Source organism: Pseudorca crassidens, chromosome 10 (genome assembly GCF_039906515.1).
Source record: "Pseudorca crassidens isolate mPseCra1 chromosome 10, mPseCra1.hap1, whole genome shotgun sequence".
In the NCBI taxonomy this organism is placed as follows: domain Eukaryota; kingdom Metazoa; phylum Chordata; class Mammalia; order Artiodactyla; family Delphinidae; genus Pseudorca; species Pseudorca crassidens.
The window spans coordinates 33,089,140-33,106,791 of NC_090305.1; the positions used below are offsets into that span (position 1 = coordinate 33,089,140).

At 49.9% G+C, this 17,652-nt stretch overlaps 1 protein-coding gene across 1 annotated transcript; it reads left to right on the plus strand.

Annotated features, from left to right (window-relative positions):
• Positions 1 to 185: 185 nt before the first annotated feature.
• On the plus strand, positions 186 to 14,263 carry PRPH2 (peripherin 2). The gene is made up of 3 exons (XM_067752961.1): positions 186 to 766; positions 10,955 to 11,201; positions 14,051 to 14,263. Exons 1-3 carry the CDS (start codon positions 186 to 188, stop codon positions 14,261 to 14,263), a joined length of 1,041 nt encoding a protein of 346 aa, XP_067609062.1.
• Positions 14,264 to 17,652: the final 3,389 nt, after the last annotated feature.

Consider the following 17,652-nt stretch of genomic DNA (forward strand, 5'->3'; position numbering starts at 1 on the left):
TCTGAGGCCCCTGCTCCCACTAGTGAGTTTACAGGGGTCCCAGGCTAGGGGACGCAGCATGGGCAGCCCCCAGAGCAGCTCCCTGCAGCTTGGGCCATCTGCACCCTTCCCAAGGCCCTGAGTCTTCAGGCTCCGGGCTTACTGAGGTCAGGAGTGAGAGGCTGCCTGGACTGCACTCTGCAAGTATGGCTTTGCTGAAAGTCAAATTTGACCAGAAGAAGCGGGTCAAGTTGGCCCAAGGGCTCTGGCTCATGAACTGGCTCTCCGTGTTGGCTGGTATCATCATCTTCGGCTTAGGGCTGTTCCTAAAGATTGAACTCAGGAAGCGGAGCGATATGATGGACAATTCCGAGAGCCATTTTGTGCCCAATTCCTTGATAGGGATGGGGGTGCTGTCCTGTGTCTTCAATTCTCTGGCGGGTAAAATCTGCTATGACGCCTTGGACCCTGCCAAGTACGCCAAGTGGAAGCCCTGGCTGAAGCCATACCTGGCCGTGTGTGTTCTCTTCAACATTGTCCTCTTCCTGGTGGCCCTCTGCTGCTTCCTCCTGCGGGGCTCCCTGGAGAGCACGCTGGCCCACGGGCTCAAGAATGGCATGAAGTTCTACCGGGACACGGACACCCCAGGCAGGTGTTTCATGAAGAAGACCATCGACACGCTGCAAATTGAGTTCAAGTGCTGTGGCAACAACGGCTTTCGGGACTGGTTTGAGATTCAGTGGATCAGCAACCGCTATCTGGACTTTTCCTCCAAAGAAGTCAAAGAGTGAGTAGCCTCCAGTCCTGGGGTCAGAATGATATGGGGACACGGAGACACGAGCCTGTGACTCCCCCTGTCCAGTGCCTTTTCCTCCCCATTGGGTGCTCTGTGTGCACAACTTATTACTGCGTGTGAGGGTGTATTGGGTTGGACCATAGGGAATTGTCAATATTCTATCATTTTTGAGCGATAAAAATAGCAACTTCATATGGTTCAACCTAATGTTTGGCTAAGATGGGAGGAAAGTGTCAAGTTATAGAAACTATTTGAATGGGGGTCACCAGGGGGAGACCCAGCCAGGACCGTGTGTCTGCTTCATTCGGGAGGAGGGAATTCATGGATCACATATACCGAGACTTCATCTGGCTGCTTGTCTCATTCACTCAAAGTGAGTGCATTCGGTCCTAAAAGCATAAATTTCTGGGTTGGTTCCCTTGTTTTCCAACCTTTCAACCCTGAGCAACCATTCTCAAGGTGTTTGTCCTTGGATACGGTGGAAAGAGCAGAGGATGGGGCAGTCAGGGGGTCTAGGCTGTAGTTTTGTCTCTGTTGTTAATTAGATGGTGATCTTGGATAAGTCATTCGATGCCCTGGGCCTTTGCTTGCCCATCTTTTAAAGGAAGGCACCAGAATACACAACTTTGGAGGTCACCTCCTAGCTCTGTCTAGAGCCTGGCATACAACAGGTGCTCAATAAATGCCTGCTGGTGTTTACTACTTAAATCATGATAGTGCAACTCGATAAAGTGTTTCTAAAGTGTTCTTGGCATGTGTAAAAATAAAATCCTGAGTGGCGGATGTAGGGAGGTGCTGGTGAGAAAGAGAATCTCACCCTTTGTGCTGATCCCAGCATACCCCTTCCCAGAGACCCACCATTGCGGGTCTTGAGTCGTTTTCCAGGGAAATGTCAGCCTGTCCAGAGCCAGTGGCTCTCCCTCACCTCTTCCTTCTGTCCAACTCTACCCATTCCCTGCCTGAGGCTAGGGCTTCAATTGTTCATCCAGCTGGTTTATCCTCTGAGTGAGGCTGGTGAGTCCAAGGGGACATGCACCCTGGGCGCTGGGCACACTGGCATCAGGACATGGTTGAAGCCCAGACAACACCGGTGAACCCCAGATGGCTAGCTTAGCTGCTCCTCAGATGGAAGCGAAGTCAGACTGAAGGTCACTGCTTGGGATGGTATTTTCTCTGTGGGTGGGGATTACTGCTACAAATCCCTTGTCAAGGAAGCTTGTAAACCACTCCGCCCTTCCTAGGGGACAGATCCGCAGGGACAGCACAAAGTGGCATGATTTATACGAGTTGCCCTAGGAGGGCAAGAGGGACAAGCAGGATTCCTGGGGATGGGGAGAGTGGGGGAAGCAGAAGCTGAGGGTAGAACTAGCCTTTGTGATGGACGGGAAGGGGCTTCTCATCTTCTCCTCTGTCATCTTCCTTGATCGTCTTCCGCACAGAGTCAGTCCTTGATGAGACTTACAAGATCTCTCTGTGATCCCCAAATCCCCTTCTGTCCCAGGGTGGAGAAATGCTCCAGGCTGCTCCACTCCCAATGGTCGGCATATCCAAATTTTCAGGCAAACATTAAACTTGATCAAAATTACCTCAATGCCCCATACCAACTTATTGGTGTGAAACAATCTTAACTCCATTGATTTGGAAAAAATTTTCTCTGCTACACACACACACACACACACACACACACACATACACACACACACAAATATGGTCACAACATTAAGAGGAACTGAGCATCCTAACTGAGCCTGGCACTTGTGAGCTTGGACAAGCATGGAGGGATGGCTGGTTTTTGGAGATTTCTCAGGGGAATATTTAAGGTCAACAGCTGGTTCCTGAAGGCTCCTGATCTAAACATGGAGATCAGGTGGGAACAATTCAAGATTTTTTACAAGAATTTACAAGCCTTTGACCGCACCCCACCCCCACCCCAGCCTGCCCTGTTGCTAAGTTGCTGGGTCTTTGGGGAGGAAAAAGGCCCTTATTTGGTGTGCACAAAACCTCTCCTGGGGGGTTTGTATTTTTGTTGTTTTTACTGTTAATCTCTATTTTGTGGATGAGAAATCTGAACCTCAGAGAGCTTAAGGGATGTTCCTAAAATCTCATAGCAGGAAGTGGCAAGCTGGGGTTGGGGGTGTGGGGCAAATTTTTGGAAAAACCAACCAACCAGCTTTATGGAGATATATTCCACACACCATACAACTCACCCATTTCAAGTGTGCAATTCAACGGTTTTTAGTACATTCACAGAGTTGTGCAACCAACACTGAGGTTGATTTTAGAATGTGTTCACCACCTCACAGAGAAACCCTGCACCCTTCAGTGTTCACTCCGGCCTCCCCTGCCCCCAGGCCCAAGTAATCACTACTCTACTTTCTGTCTCTATAGGCTTCCCTGTTCTGGACATTTCATTTGAATGGAATCATATAATATTTGTCCTTTGGGGTCTGGCTTCTTTGGTTTAGCATACCGTTTTCCAATTTCATCCGTGTTGCAGCAGGCATCAGCACTCATTCCTTCTTCTTTTGGGATGGTATCCCACTGTAGGGAGCGCCAGGTTTTGATTCTGCTCTTTCCACTCTGCCTCATACAGATTCGGTGTTAGATGAGTGCTTGTTCTCCGACAGCTGGGGGGTGTTGGAGTGGGGAGGGGCCTCAGGTCTTCCCTCTTCCTCTGTCTGTCTTGCTCTCTTCTTCCTCCTCCAGAGGGACAGTGGAAGGTGTGGGCAGATAAGATACAAGCTCGACAAACACCTGTGGATCATGATGGGATTCTGGTCCTTCTGTGCCAGGGTCTCAGATCATCATGAGGCCCCACAGAAGCCAGAACTGCCCCCTCCCCCCCCCGCCCAGCCTTTCCGTGGGCTGTGGCACGTGGAGCCATGCGGTGCTCCATCCTCCTGCATCTGGGTTTCCCTTCTCACTCCCTCCCCAGCCTGGTGGTCCTGGGGTGGGGGTGGGCGGGGACACTCTGTTATAACTGGGGGAGGCCCTCAGAGGGAGGAGTCCAGGAATGCCGCCTCTCTCAGTGACTCAGTCTTCAGAGCACGATATCGGGATATAGATTTGTGATTCTTAACCACCAGAGCTGCTTTTTTTTTTTCATTTTCAACTTTTATTATGGAAGATTTCATGCATTCACAAAAGTAGAGAGATTATAACAAATCCCCGTGTACCCTCGCTCCCCCATAACATCTTCCCCCTTCTGAGTATTAAGAAGCAAATCCAGGGCATTGTTTCCTCTTACCTGTAAACACTTTGGGAGGAATTTCTAACAGATAAAGAGGGTTTGCTTTATTGCCTTTTTGTTTTTAACAGAAGCACAATGTTAATAATGCCTACTGACATTACTATCGTCTAATACCCAGCCTGTGTTCAATATTCTCTGATTGTCTCAAGATGTCTTTGACAGGTGGTTTATTCAAATCAGGATCTAAACCAGACTTTGCATTTGATTGTTTGGTCTCCTAAGTCTCTTACTCTAAATAGTTACCTTTTCATGCCATGTGCGTCTTGGAGGAAGTCGGCCATTTGTCCTGCAGAATTTCCCACATTCTGGGGTTGGGCCATTGTAGCCAACTGCTGTCTTCTAACGTGTTCTTCTGTATTTCCCTGTAAACCAGTAGTCAGGGCTGAGGTGTGGCTGGATTCAGGTTCAGTTTTGGCAAAAGCACCCCCTAGGGTGCTGCTATGGGTACCTTACTGCATCACACCAGGAGGCATCTGAGGTCTTCAGCCAGTTTATAACAATTCCTTTAAAGTTTCCTCCTGTTTTCAGGATGAGCTGAGCTTCAGTGTCTTGGGGTGAAAGGCAGAGCATGAAGCAGCTCAGGGGTCTTGGCACTGTCAGCCTGAAGGAACTGTCAGCCAGGAAAGCCTGGCCTGGGGCCCTCAGTCTGAGAAAGAAGCTGGCACTAAGCTCTCACTTTACTGTCCTTCCCACGGAACCCACAGGCCATGACACCTGTTCCCTCTTCCTAAACAATTAATAGATACCTAGAGAATTCTGGACCTTGGCCTAGGAGATTCCTGAGGGCAGGGCTGTGTCTCCCTGCAGACTGGGGCTCCCTGAGGACGAGGCTCTCTCTCCCCTCAGACTGGGGCTCCCTGAGGGCGGGGCTGCGTCTCGCCTCAGACCAGGGCTCCCCGATGTCGAGGCTGCGCCTCCCTTCAGACCGGGGCTCCCCGAGGGCGGGGCTGCGTCTCCCCTCAGACCTGGGCTCCCCAAGGACGGGGCCGCGTCTCCCCTCAGACCGGGGCTCCCCGAGGGCGGGGCTGTGTCTCTCCTCAGACTGGGGCTCCCTCAGGTCAGGTCTATTTCTCCCGATAAGACAGGACTCTGTTGCCGTCTAGATCTCCCGTCGGATTGGTTCTCCCTGAAAGCAGTGCTGTGTCTCCCTTCAGACTGTGGTTTCTTTAGGGCAGGGCTGGGTCCCCTCCTTCTTGTGTCCTCCATCACCACCTGCAGTTCTTTATATCCAGTGACTACTCAAAAAAGAAAAGAAATACTATTAGTATTTCAAAGAAATACTAATACTGCACTTGTTGTATACCAGGTGCTCTATGTGTATTATCTCAATTAATCACCATCACACCCGTCAGAGACTTATATTGTCATTTCTCAGGTGAGAAAACTGAGGCTCACAGAAAGAAGTCAAGTGAGTTGTCAAGATTCCACAGGTGTCACTCAGCTGGCATTCGGGTTGGGGATTGACACATCATCAGTTATACTCCTGGCTCCCTCCTCTGCTCATTTCCATATGGCTTTCCTTATTGATTCACCTACTAAATTATGTTGCTTTTTCCAGGAAAACTCCAACATGACGATTTTCCCAAGTCATATGTAGCTTGGCTATGGCAGAGTGGGCTAAAAGAAAGCCTTATCTTAATTAAGACCCTGACAAGCCTTGGTGAGCCCTGAGCAGAGATTTGTAGCCTGGGAAATACTCTGATATAAATAGTCAGCTCACCACCTAAGCAGCTCTCCTCTGCCTTTGTCTTAAGAGGGTGAGTGGAGCCTTAATCTGTGGTTGGAACCAGGGCAAGTGCTAAGTCAACAAGACAATGCTTCTGATGGAGAGGGAGGGCTAGTTTCAGAGATGTGGGACCCCAAGAGGTCCTAGGCTGGGGGTCTGGGGGAACCCCAATGTCCACCAAGCCAGGCATACCCTCAGGGTCCCCAGTCTGAGGGAAGACACAGCCCTGCCTCAGGGAGTATGAGGCAGATCTGTAGGCTTCACCCCACCTTAGGGACACCTGGAGAGTGCATAGGAGAGATGATGCTGGACAAGGAAGGGCTCCTGGGACAGGGAACAGGGGAGAGAACTCACACTTTCCCAGGAAGTTTAGCTAGAAAAGCCAACAGGCAGGAAGGACCTGAGAGGCTCTGAGGAAACTCTGAGGAGGGGTGGGCAACTGCTGTGGGCTGGACTTCCACTTACTGTGTAACTTTGTGTGAGGCCCTGCCCTGCTCTGGGCCCCACTTCCTCCTCTGTAGAACAGCCTGGTGGGTTGTAGGGTCCACCCCAGATGGCCGTGAGTGGGGAAGAGCCAGCATTCTCATAGGGCGTGTCAAGTGCATCCTCCTACTGCCTCATTTAAACCTCCCACAGCCCCTGAGAGGGGCTGTGATGCTCGCACCTCACACAGGTCCACAGCTCACAAATGCATATTTGAGACTCAAAGGCCAGCTCTCTGTGCTCTACCCACTCCGTTCCATAGGGACACTGGGAATGGCCCAGGTGGGACATTGTGCAGGTGGAAGCGGGCTCCAGGGACAGCCTGCAGGTCAGGAAGAAGGACGAACAGTGTTTGCATTTGGGGACCAGGCCTGCTGGGGTTGGTCCTAGGGGTAGGAGACTACGTCTGCTCAGTCCTGGATGGGGCTGGCTCACCCCTCAGAAGGGGGTGGGAGCCCCAAGCTGAAGGGCCTCTGCTCCAGTCCTCCCACTGGGACCACCCAGGACCACCCCAGCCAGCGGAACCAGGTGCCGTGCGGGGCTGTGCAGGGAGAGCTGCTCCCATGGCGCTCGGTGCAGTTCAGCTTCAGCAGCAGCCACTCCCATCATTGGACAAATGTCTCACAGCCCCTGCCTCAGGCTGGCATTGAGCTCTGCCCTTGCAGTCTTTTTTTTTTATTATTTTTTTAAAAATATTTTATTTATTCATTTTTGGCTGCATTGAGTCTTCGTTGTTGTGCGTGGGTTTTCTCTAGTTGTGGCGAGCGGGCTTCTCATTGCGGTGGCTTCTTTTGTTGAGGATCATGGGCTCTAGGCACACAGGCTTCAGTAGTTGTGGCATGCGGGCTCAGTAGTCGTGGCTCATGGGCTCTAGAGCACAGGCTCAGTAGTTGTGGCGCATGGACTTAGTTGCTCCGTGGCATGTGGGATCTTCCTGGACCAGGGCTCGAACCCACGTCCTCTGCATTGGCAGGTGGATTCTTTTTTTTTTTTTTTGCGGTACGCGGGCCTCTCACTGCTGTGGCCTCTCCCGTTGTGGAGCACAGGCTCCGGACGCGCAGGCTCAGTGGCCGTGGCTCACGGGCCCAGCCGCTCCGCGGCATGTGGGATCCTCCCGGACCGGGGCATGAACCCACGTCCCCTGCATCGGCAGGCGGACTCTCAACCACTGCGCCACCAGGGAAGCCCGGCAGGTGGATTCTTAACCACTGCGCCACCAGGGAAGTCCCTGCCCTTGCCTTCTTGGTCACAGAAGGCACTCTTCTCCACAGCTGGCAGAGGCCACACCACCCACGCACAAGAGACTATTACCCAGCGGTGTCATGTGGTCTGTTCCACTGTCACAGCTGCTCCCCGACGACACACAGAGCTCACGTGAAGTCTCTTGCTCTGTCACCCTTCCCAGCCCTAGCCCAGGCGTCCACATGTCTTACACGCTTAGTACGTACCAAGCACTCTTCTTAGCCTCTTTACGTGGATCCCTTCATACAACTCGTATGTCAACTCCATTTTACAGATTAGTAAGCTGAGGCCTGGCGAGGTTAAGGAATTTTTCCAGAGGGATGAACCAGGAGTAAACTCAGGCTGTCCTGCTCTTATCGTGGTCCTGGTCCTGGACCACCTGTGCATCCAGGGCCAGCTGTTCTCTGGGCAGTGGGCTCTGTCCATGAAACAGAGGGCAGGGACTACAGGGTGTGTGGAAATACGGTCGCCATAACCCAGGCGAGGACTGCTCTGGAACCAAGGAGGCCACGTTTTTCAGAGCCTTCCTCAGGTCTTAATCATACCGATCAGCAGACAGTTCACTGAAAAGAAACCACAAATGGATCTTAAACACATCAAAAGATACTTAACTTCACTTACAATGAGAAAAACAGAAATCAGAACGACTCTGAGATATTATTTTTCATCTGTCAGGTTGGCAAAGATCAAAAACAGGACTTATGTGGGTGTGGCTGGTGTGGGTGTGACTGTACAACCCCCGAGAGGAGAAATATGGCAGAGCTCGGGTGCAGTCACAGGTGGACCCTTTGATTCAGAGATGCCTCTCCTAGGAATTGATCCTCTAGATATACTCCCAATATGCAAAATGACCCATGTCCATGTTTGTATTAACAAGTCACTGGGGGGACTTCCCTGGTGACACAGTGGTTAAGAATCCCCCTGCCAATGCAGGGGACACGGGTTTGAGCCCTGGCCTGGGAAGATCCCACATGCCACGGAGCAACTAAGCCCGTGCGCCACATCTACTGAGCCCACACGTCACAACTACTGAAGCCCGCGCGCCTAGAGCCCATGCTCCGCAGCAAGAGAAGCCACCGCAATGAGAAGCCCACGCACCGCAACGAAGAGTAGCCCCCACTTGCCACAACTCGAGAAAGCCCACACGCAGCAACGAAGACCCAATGCAGCCAAAAATTAAATAAATAAATAAATAAGTTAAAAAAGAGAAAAGAAAAAAAAATAACAAGACACTGGGAAAATCCCAAATGTCCATCAATAGGAAATGGCCCTATGGGCCATCTGCACAAGGGGGACACCACGCACCTCATTAAAACCTGGAGAACACTCTCCATTTGACAGATATAAAAAGATCTCGCGGGGGCTTCCCTGGTGGCGCAGTGATTGAGAGTCTGCCTGCTGATGCAGGGGACGCGGGTTCGTGCCCCGGTCCGGGAAGATCCCACATGCCGTGGAGCGGCTAGGCCCGTGAGCCATGGCCGCTAAGCCTGCGCGTCCGGAGCCTGTGCTCCACAACGAGAGAGGCCACAGCAGTGAGAGGCCCGCTTACCGCAAAAAAAAAAAAAAAAAAAAAAAAAAATCTCTAAGGTATTGCTAAGGGAAAAAAAATGATTCAAGACAGTGTGTATATAATGCTACCATTCGGATAAACAAACAAACATACAGGAAGAATAAGAACTCTGCAAAATCTGAGCTTGCTTATCCATGCTTGAAGCTTCTGTGAAAGGACAGACAGAGCTGGCCACAGTGAGGGAACTTGGGGGCCAAGGGACAAGAATGAGTGGGAGACTTTTTTGTATTGAGGGTATTTTATTTAGAAGTTGAACACGAACATCTGTTTTTTAAAGAGTATAATTAATTACCATTTCAATGAACGTTGTTGGAAACAATTTCTATTATGAACAATTACATGCTCCCTATCCTTGTGCTGTAAAAGTCTGCTGCTATTATGTAATGCATTGTTCATGTGCAACTTAAAAAAAACCTTTTTTACTCAAGATAACATGTACACAGTCAAGGGTGCAATCTTAAGTGTGCAGCTCCATGAATTTTTTTTTTTTTTAATTTTTGGCCGTGCCATGTGCCTTGTGGGATCTTAGTTTCCTGACCAGGGATTGAACCTGTGTCCTTGGCAGTGAAAGTGCGGAGTCCTAACAACTGGACCGCTGGGGAATTCCCTCCATTAATTTTGACACGTAAAGTTGCCTGGGTAACCACGAACAGGTCAGATGGAACATACCCAGCCTGCCTGATGGGGAGGGAGTGAATTTTCATTATAACGATGGCTGCCCCTTTTGAATTTTGAACCTGCATGAATGTATGGTGTGCTCTAACCAAATATATGTATAAGTAGAGAGATGCAAAAATTGTGCAAGTTGCATCCTTCAGGTGAGTACGGAGCTCCCACCCAGCTGGGGGCAGAGGTCAGTGTGTATGGAGAGCAAGCCATGGGCAAAGACCCATTCTCTGCTCCTGCAAAGGCCCAGGGACAGAGCAGGCCTTCTGGAAACATCTGTTGAGCAGAAGTGATCTGGCCAGAGGGGACCTTGGTCCCCAGTGATCTCTAAGGAGGAGATGAGGTTGGGGAGGGGGCTGGGTGCTGAAGTTGATGGTCATGAATGCTAGGCAGTCTTGTCTCAACAGTCACCACCTGTCCTGCTACTCTTCCTACCAGCTTGGCACGGACCCAAGAAATCATTGCATGCCAGGGCCTGGCAGCACAGAGTGGTTGATTCTTTTTAAAAATAAATCTTTATTTTGCAGTTTACAATGCAGTACTCCACAGACTGGTGTTAAATGTTGTCTACAGTGCAACATCCATGTTCCAACACACCTAATAATTGCCAGGAGTACAGTGCTCTTGTCGATCTTGTATTCAGTCAGGTTAAAACAATGGGCAATAAAAGAATGAACACGTTTCTCATGTGTGTGACTCACTCTTGTCTAAATGCCCCAACTTGTGACTTCTTTACTATCTATACCGCTAGTTATCCAGGACCTTGAAGAAATCCTGAACCTCTAACAGGCCATCCTCTGGCAAATCAGTAAGGTGAACAGCATTCTGGATCTTAGTTTTACCAAAGATTGCTCAGAGGCTTCCAGGACGTAAACGTCAGGCAGTTTCAGGATCAGCAGGTCCACAGAATTCTTGAAATGTCATTGTTAGGTTTTGTTGAATCTCCATTGCTCCACAAGGGCTAGAATACATATGTTCCTTATTTACTTGCCTCTTGGTTTATCATCTATCTTAACCCTCTAAACATAAGCTCCAGGAAGGCTGGGGCATTGGCTCTCTAGGGTCACTGCTCCATCTTCAGCACCTAGAACAGTGGCTGGCGCATAGTCGGTGTACAGTAAATATTTCTCAAGACAGCAAATGAATGAATGAATATTCCAGATTTTCAGAAGGGGATGGGAGGAGCTGGCCCCTGGTGAGAAGTTCAAGAAGCTGGTCTTAAGCCGTCTGTTTCTCCTCCAGTCGCATCAAGAGCAACGTGGATGGGCGGTACCTGGTGGATGGAGTCCCCTTCAGCTGCTGCAACCCCAGCTCGCCACGGCCCTGTATCCAGTACCAGCTCACCAACAACTCTGCACACTACAGCTATGACCACCAGACGGAGGAGCTCAACCTGTGGGTGCGCGGCTGCAGGGCCGCCCTGCTGAGCTACTACAGCAACCTCATGAATTCCGTGGGCGCTGTGACGCTCCTCGTCTGGCTTTTTGAGGTAGGCCCTTGCCTGGTGGGGGGCAGGGCAAGAGGGAGCCACCTGCCCCATTGGGATTTGATGGGGTGGAGCTGGGCCTGGGTCTCCCTCCTGGGAACCAGCCCTCTGCCCGCCGTGCAGGCAGGCCCAGGCTTGAATACCAGCACCTCTATTTTTTGTTTCTGTCCCATCACTTAAAAAAAAAGAATTCGTTGTGTTGAAATTCACAGCACATAAAATTAACCATTTTAAAGTGAACAATTTGGTGGCATTTGGTACAATCACAATGTTGTGTGACTACCACCTCTACCTTGTTCCAAAATACTTCCATCGCCCCCTCAAAAAAACCTCATACCCATTAAGCAGTCAGTCCCCCTCCTCCCCTCCCCCTAAGCCCCTGGCAACCACCAGTCTGTGTTCTGTCCTTGTGGATTTATCTATTCTGGACATTTCATATAAAGGGAATCATATAATATGTGACCTTTTAGGTCTGGCTTCTTTCACTTTGCATGTTTCAGAGGTTTATCCTGTGTCTCCACTTTTTGAGTCTAAGGACTCGGAAAGTTACTTAACATCTCTGTTATAGGGGGCTGCCAGCATTTAGCTTTGGAACTATTGGGAGGCAACAGGAGATACAGGCACATCAAAGTGTTCTCAGTCAATGACTTGTGCTTCTCTTGAGATTCTGGTAGCAATTTACCTGGTATTCTAATTATTTGTAGGTTCATCTTATCTCATCTATTAGGTTTAATTCCTCTCTGTAGCTGCAGGTCTTGGGATATAGCAAGCCCTCATTCATTCATTTACTGAAGAAATAGTTTCTCAAAAACCTACGAGTACTGGGCGCTGTCCTGGGTGCTGAACGAGAGCCCACTGTCAGCGAGGGGTAAACCAAGGTGGCACAGAGTGTGACTCATGGGCTCATGCTTTGAGCTGACAGCAGAAACCCAAACTCCAAAACCTAAATGTACAAAACCAGAAACATTAGGTGGGGAAACTTTGCCCATCAGAGAAGATTCACTGAAAGGTTCCCTTAAATAAGTCAATCTTTAGTGCTATGGAAATTCACACATAGCTGGGCTCTCAGCTGAGACGCACCACTTCTAACTTACCACATCACACCAGAAGAACTGTACTGCCTGTTGAGGGGGTGAGATGGGGAGGAAGGCCTTCTTTTCACATTAAGGCAAATGCAAGCATATTCATGATGATTTATTAGTCACCAGCTCCTTGAGGCAGAGTCTTGGGAATATGTGGGTAGAATAAGGAGAGAAGCTTACTGCTAGAAGGTTAGAAGTTTGCATTCCTTGAAAACGCATGAAAAGAAGACTGAAAGGATAAATGAAGTCAGTGGGAAAATGGAGTTCCATTGGCTGCCTCTCAGTTTACCCACCTTTCCAGGAACCTAGTGACCGCTTAAGGAGAGGAACTGTTCACTGGGAACAGGGAGTTTTAATCCTTTTCCCCTGAGTCTTTTAGGGGGCAGAGCTCTGTGATGGGCACAAGGGGGGCTGATAAGATCCTGCCCTCAGCCTTGCCCTCCTGGGTCTCACAATCCATGAGTCCACATCAGACTCATGAACCAAAGGGACCATTACCTAGCACAAAATTCATAGTGCAACAGGGGGCCTTCTTGAGGAAAGCAGGAAGGAATCAGAGTGGGTACACGCACACCAGGAGGACTTCCTGGAGGTGAGTCTTTCCACTGTAAAAATATCTTATTAAACTTTCAGTCAACAATAACCTAAAACTATTCGTTACTATTATCATCTACTGCTGTAGTTATAAAATGCTCCCAGAGCATTCATTCAACAGACGTTTTCTGAGGCCCTACCACCACTGGGTGCTGTTGTAGGGGCTGGGACAGCAGGTGAACAAGATGCATCAGGGCCACCCCTGCCCTCAGGGGGTGGATGTTCTCCATTAGTGGGCCTAGGCCTCTCACAGAGTTTGCTATACCATCAAAGGAAGAGTGTAAGACAGCAAACCAGGAATTTGTGTAGAAACAAGTGGCTAACACAATACAGGGTTAGAAAAGTGGAAGCAGTACTTACCATGCTCACTAATAACCAACTACAGCTGATATTCCTATTCATCCCTGCTGTGCACCAGGTACCATGCTCTACACATATGGAAGCATCACAGCATGCCCATGGAGCAGGCGGTACTTCATCTGAAAATCTGCAAACCAGATGAGTAAACTGAGGTTTCCTGGTCACATGGCTGGCTAAGTGCCAGGGCTGAGGTTTGAACCCAGGCATTCTGGCACCAGAGACTGCTGCAGTGACTTCCAGTGAGCAAATCCAAACAGATCACCCACTCATGCTCTAGTATCACAATAACACAAGTAGAGGGAAAACGTATTATCACTATTGTTTGCAGAAAAGGAAACAATAGTCCAGCAAATAGTTGCTGAGCACCTGCTATGTGCCTAGCAACGTGCCAGGAACGGGGTGGGAGTGGGGGTGGACACAGAGAGAAGGAGCCCAGGATTAATGCCCCCAGGAAGGGGGAGACCTGAGGGCAAAGAGGGGAGAATTCAGGTGCAGGGGCACCCATAATGTTCTAAGTAGAGAAAACAGCAAATGGTAAAACTGGAGAGGAGAAAGGCTGGGTGTGGGCAGGATCCAAAGAAACCCAGGGTGACGGGAAAGGGAGGAGAATGGGGTCTGAGATGAGGCTGGAGCACAGGCAGATCGCGAGCACCCAGGCCTGGCTGGGGCAGGCAGGGCCTCGCCAACCCAGCCCCAACAGTACCTTGTTTGAAGGGCTCCCAGGATGAGCAGGCTGGTGGCTGCCATGGTTTCCTGGTAACCCCTGCCCCAGCTACTTCTCCCAGATCTCCTCTAAGTCTCCTCTCCCCACACCAGGTGACCATCACCATCGGGCTGCGCTATTTGCACACGGCGCTGGAAGGCGTGGCCAACCCCGAAGACCCCGAGTGCGAGAGTGAGGGCTGGCTTCTGGAGAAGAGCATTCCGGAGACCTGGAAGGCCTTTCTGGAGAGCCTGAAGAAGCTGGGCAAGGGTAACCAGGTGGAAGCCGAGGGTGTGGATGCAGGCCAGGCCCCAGAGGCTGGCTGACGGTTGCGGGACCCCCTCCCCTCTGAACACTGAAAAGTAGTGGACTCCAGGAAACGCGGATACCCCCCTGATCCAATATGAATCTCCCAAGGAGGGTGGCCGTCTCACAGAGACTCTTCTGGATGGTGGGATTTAAAATTCAGGGTCCCTAAAAACTTCCGCTGAATGACTGTCCAAAGTGTGAGTGAATGAGTCCCACTCAGGCTCACTGCCCTAGGACGCACCCTCGCGGTGGACTCGGGGGGGCCTCTCAGTGGATGACTCCTCATGGCACAGGAATTCAGTTCCACCCTGAGGCTACTGGCTACACCTGAGGGCTGCTCCCTCTTTATGAGCTGGCTGTCACGTTGAGCTCCGAGTCGCTTCATTCTATATCCAAAGTGTCACCTGATGCATAAGCGTAAGAGTCTGAAAGATGTACTGGCCACGCTGTCATGTTTTTCAAATGCGAAGATTGACACATCAGCCATTTTATGTAATTACAGAAGGTGAGGGACAGTTACACTTTTCTAAGAGTAATGGTCTCTCCAGAGGACTGAGGGCTCAAAAGAGGAATTCTCAATCATGAGGCAAGAGAACTTAGAGAGAGGGGATTATGTCCCTCAGCAAAAATACAGCTTTTGTGTCACCTTCACAAGCCCTCAGTCACTTGGCCAGGAGTGAGCCACGGGCTGAGGGAGTTGGGTTGTAGGCACGTTCTGGCTAAACTGCCGGGTGACCTCCTTTGGCTCATCTATGGAAGCACTGGGTTAGACGGCTGCCCTTCTGTGGAAGAGGAGCAACAATCAGACAAGAGTCCACCCTTTGGAGACCAGGCCTCACCTCCTGGGACGCCCACACAGGTGCCGTGACAGGCCCCACGGACAACACTGTCTACAGTGGAGGACAGAGTCCTCTGCGAGCTTCGTCCTGCTTCTTGCCCCAGATACCCATCCTGCAAAACGGTATTTCCCGAATGCCTCCGCATTAAAGAAGATTCTTTGAGACAGCTCATCTTCCCATGCTAGCAACTGCAAAAGAAGTTTTTACTTCCTTCTGGAAAAAGAGAGAAAGGAAGCTTTCAGGGGAAGGAGGGAATGATTTCACTGCTGTCCTAGGAGTTTTCAGTGTGGAAAAAATAAGACTTCTGGTGCTGCCTGGGGTATGTTCTGGGGCTCTAATTCTCTCAGGCTTAAGACCAGATCAAAGATGTTTGGACATTCTGTCAGATTTTGGTCCCAGGTTTAATTCAATTCGACTTCTGAGTGTGGAGACCAAGGAATGACCCACATGGACAACACTGAGGGAGTCAGCCCCTCTGATGAGGGTCCCGGAGCTCTCCCCTCCCAGGAGCGCTGAGAACCATCAAGAAAATGCTGCTCTAGGTCCACACGTATAACGATGCTGTTGACAGCTGTACAATAGACATTAAAAATTATATTGTATGAAAATCACTTTTGTTAAGTGCCTGTCTTAAATGTATGTGCTACATGTATGTAGCACAGGATCCCTGATTCTTGCTAACATTTGTTAACAAAACCAAACCAAACCTGACACTGAAAGGTAGCACTGCTAATGATCACGGCAGCTGTTTCAACAGCGTGGGTGTCACCTCTCTCCCTCTTGCTCTTATCTGCAAGAACAGGGACTATTAGGTTATCCAAATAATCTCAACATTTGCTAGAATTTGGACCAGAGCTGAGTTCAATATTTTAGTATGTGGAATCTTAATTTAGTGATTTAAGCAAAAATTCCATTTTCTATCCCCCCTGCTCTGGTCAGAATCTGAGAGCTGTTGGGAGGATCAAGGGGAAAATGATCCCACAATAAACACCACCAGTTGGTTCAGAGCAGACTGTGCAGGGGGCCTGGAGCTGGCGTACTGAATTAAGAACATGCAGATTATGACCCGCTGAATGAGGGGGCACTAAGCCACCCACACAGGGTTGGCAGGTAGCTCCCTCAGCATCCCAGCTCCCACTTTGGGGAAGTGAAAACCCCAGGGTTGTTTCGATCGAAGGCAGTTTCAAGGCACTCATACAAAGGGAGTAAATTCACAAGGTCTATTACTCGCAGGTCCCAGAACAGAAGCGAGGGGTGTGTGTGCAATGAGCCAGTGGAAGGGGGGTCCTCCATTCCAGGTCTCGAGAGCAGGAGACAGACAGCAGGGTAGCAAGCACCTATTACTTAAGAAGTGGTTGGGACGGGCTCCACTCTAAGTGGTTATTTTGAAACGTGCTTCGGGAAAAGCAAAGCAGGAATTCCAGGGACGGGAAAAGCAAAGCAGGAATTCCAGGGACGGGAAACCTAAGCTCCTTATCTAAATGACCTGAGCAGGGCTGTCAAACTGTAAATGCTCAGGCAGCAACTCACAATAGCTCTTTTCTCATTACACAGACTTAGGGTGGGCTGCATTCTCACAGTCTTCTCAGGTAGCCAGGTAGTTGCTAGAGGAAGCTGCCCATCTCATTTGGTCATCTACCAGTGCCTAGCAAGACTGGGACCAGGTTTTTCCTTATGTCTAACCTCAGTCTTTCTTTGGGCCAATGTAGGCTCATTTCTCCCAAGGGACTCAGCCAGCTTTTCAAGTCCTGTCAGCCTAGCCCTGGGGAAGGGTGAGAGGTAAAGACAGTGCCTTAGAACTTTTATTTCTGAAACAATTACTCCATAGTGAAGTAGTAATAGCTACTTATTCCCAACATTTAGGAAGATAAGTGTCCTAGTGTCTGCAGCCTCAGCTCAAGAGCCCACAGCCTCTTGCAATATTTTCAAGCCCAGGACTGAGCCACCAGCCAATAAACCCTTAGTAACCTCAATTCAGGTTAATAAGATTAGGGGCTTGCTCCGCACACTCCCCCGCCTCCCCTCGTCTGGGCACCTATAATGCTAGGTCAGCAGGTTTGCAGCTTAGCCAGAGGCCGGGGGGTGGGGTGGGGAGGGGGGCACTATGACAATTATGGTCTCTGACCTGCTACTACATTAAAAAAAAAGGCTCCTGATGTCAGTGTGGCAAGCCAGCAGCACCGTTGTTAAGGACTAGGAATGTGGGGGAATAACACGGAGGTTCAGGGGGAGAGCAGATGCCCTCTTGGTGTTCAGAGGACATGAGACTGGCTGGAAGGGAGGAAATATCAGCCCTTAACTCCTGATGGCATTATATCTTGTCCTTCAAATCAGAGGATGCGTATAAGTAAGCAGCAAAGTCAAAGTGTGAGGATGGTGTAGAGTGGATTAAGATATGAGTCAACTCCTAGCTATTTGCCTGACGGGAATGAAAACTCAGGTCCATACAAAAACCCATAACAGGATTGTTTGTCATGGTTCTATTCATAACCACCCAAAACTGCCCAAATGTCTTTTACCTGGTGAGTGGGTATACATCTGCACAATGGAACACGATTCAGCAACTG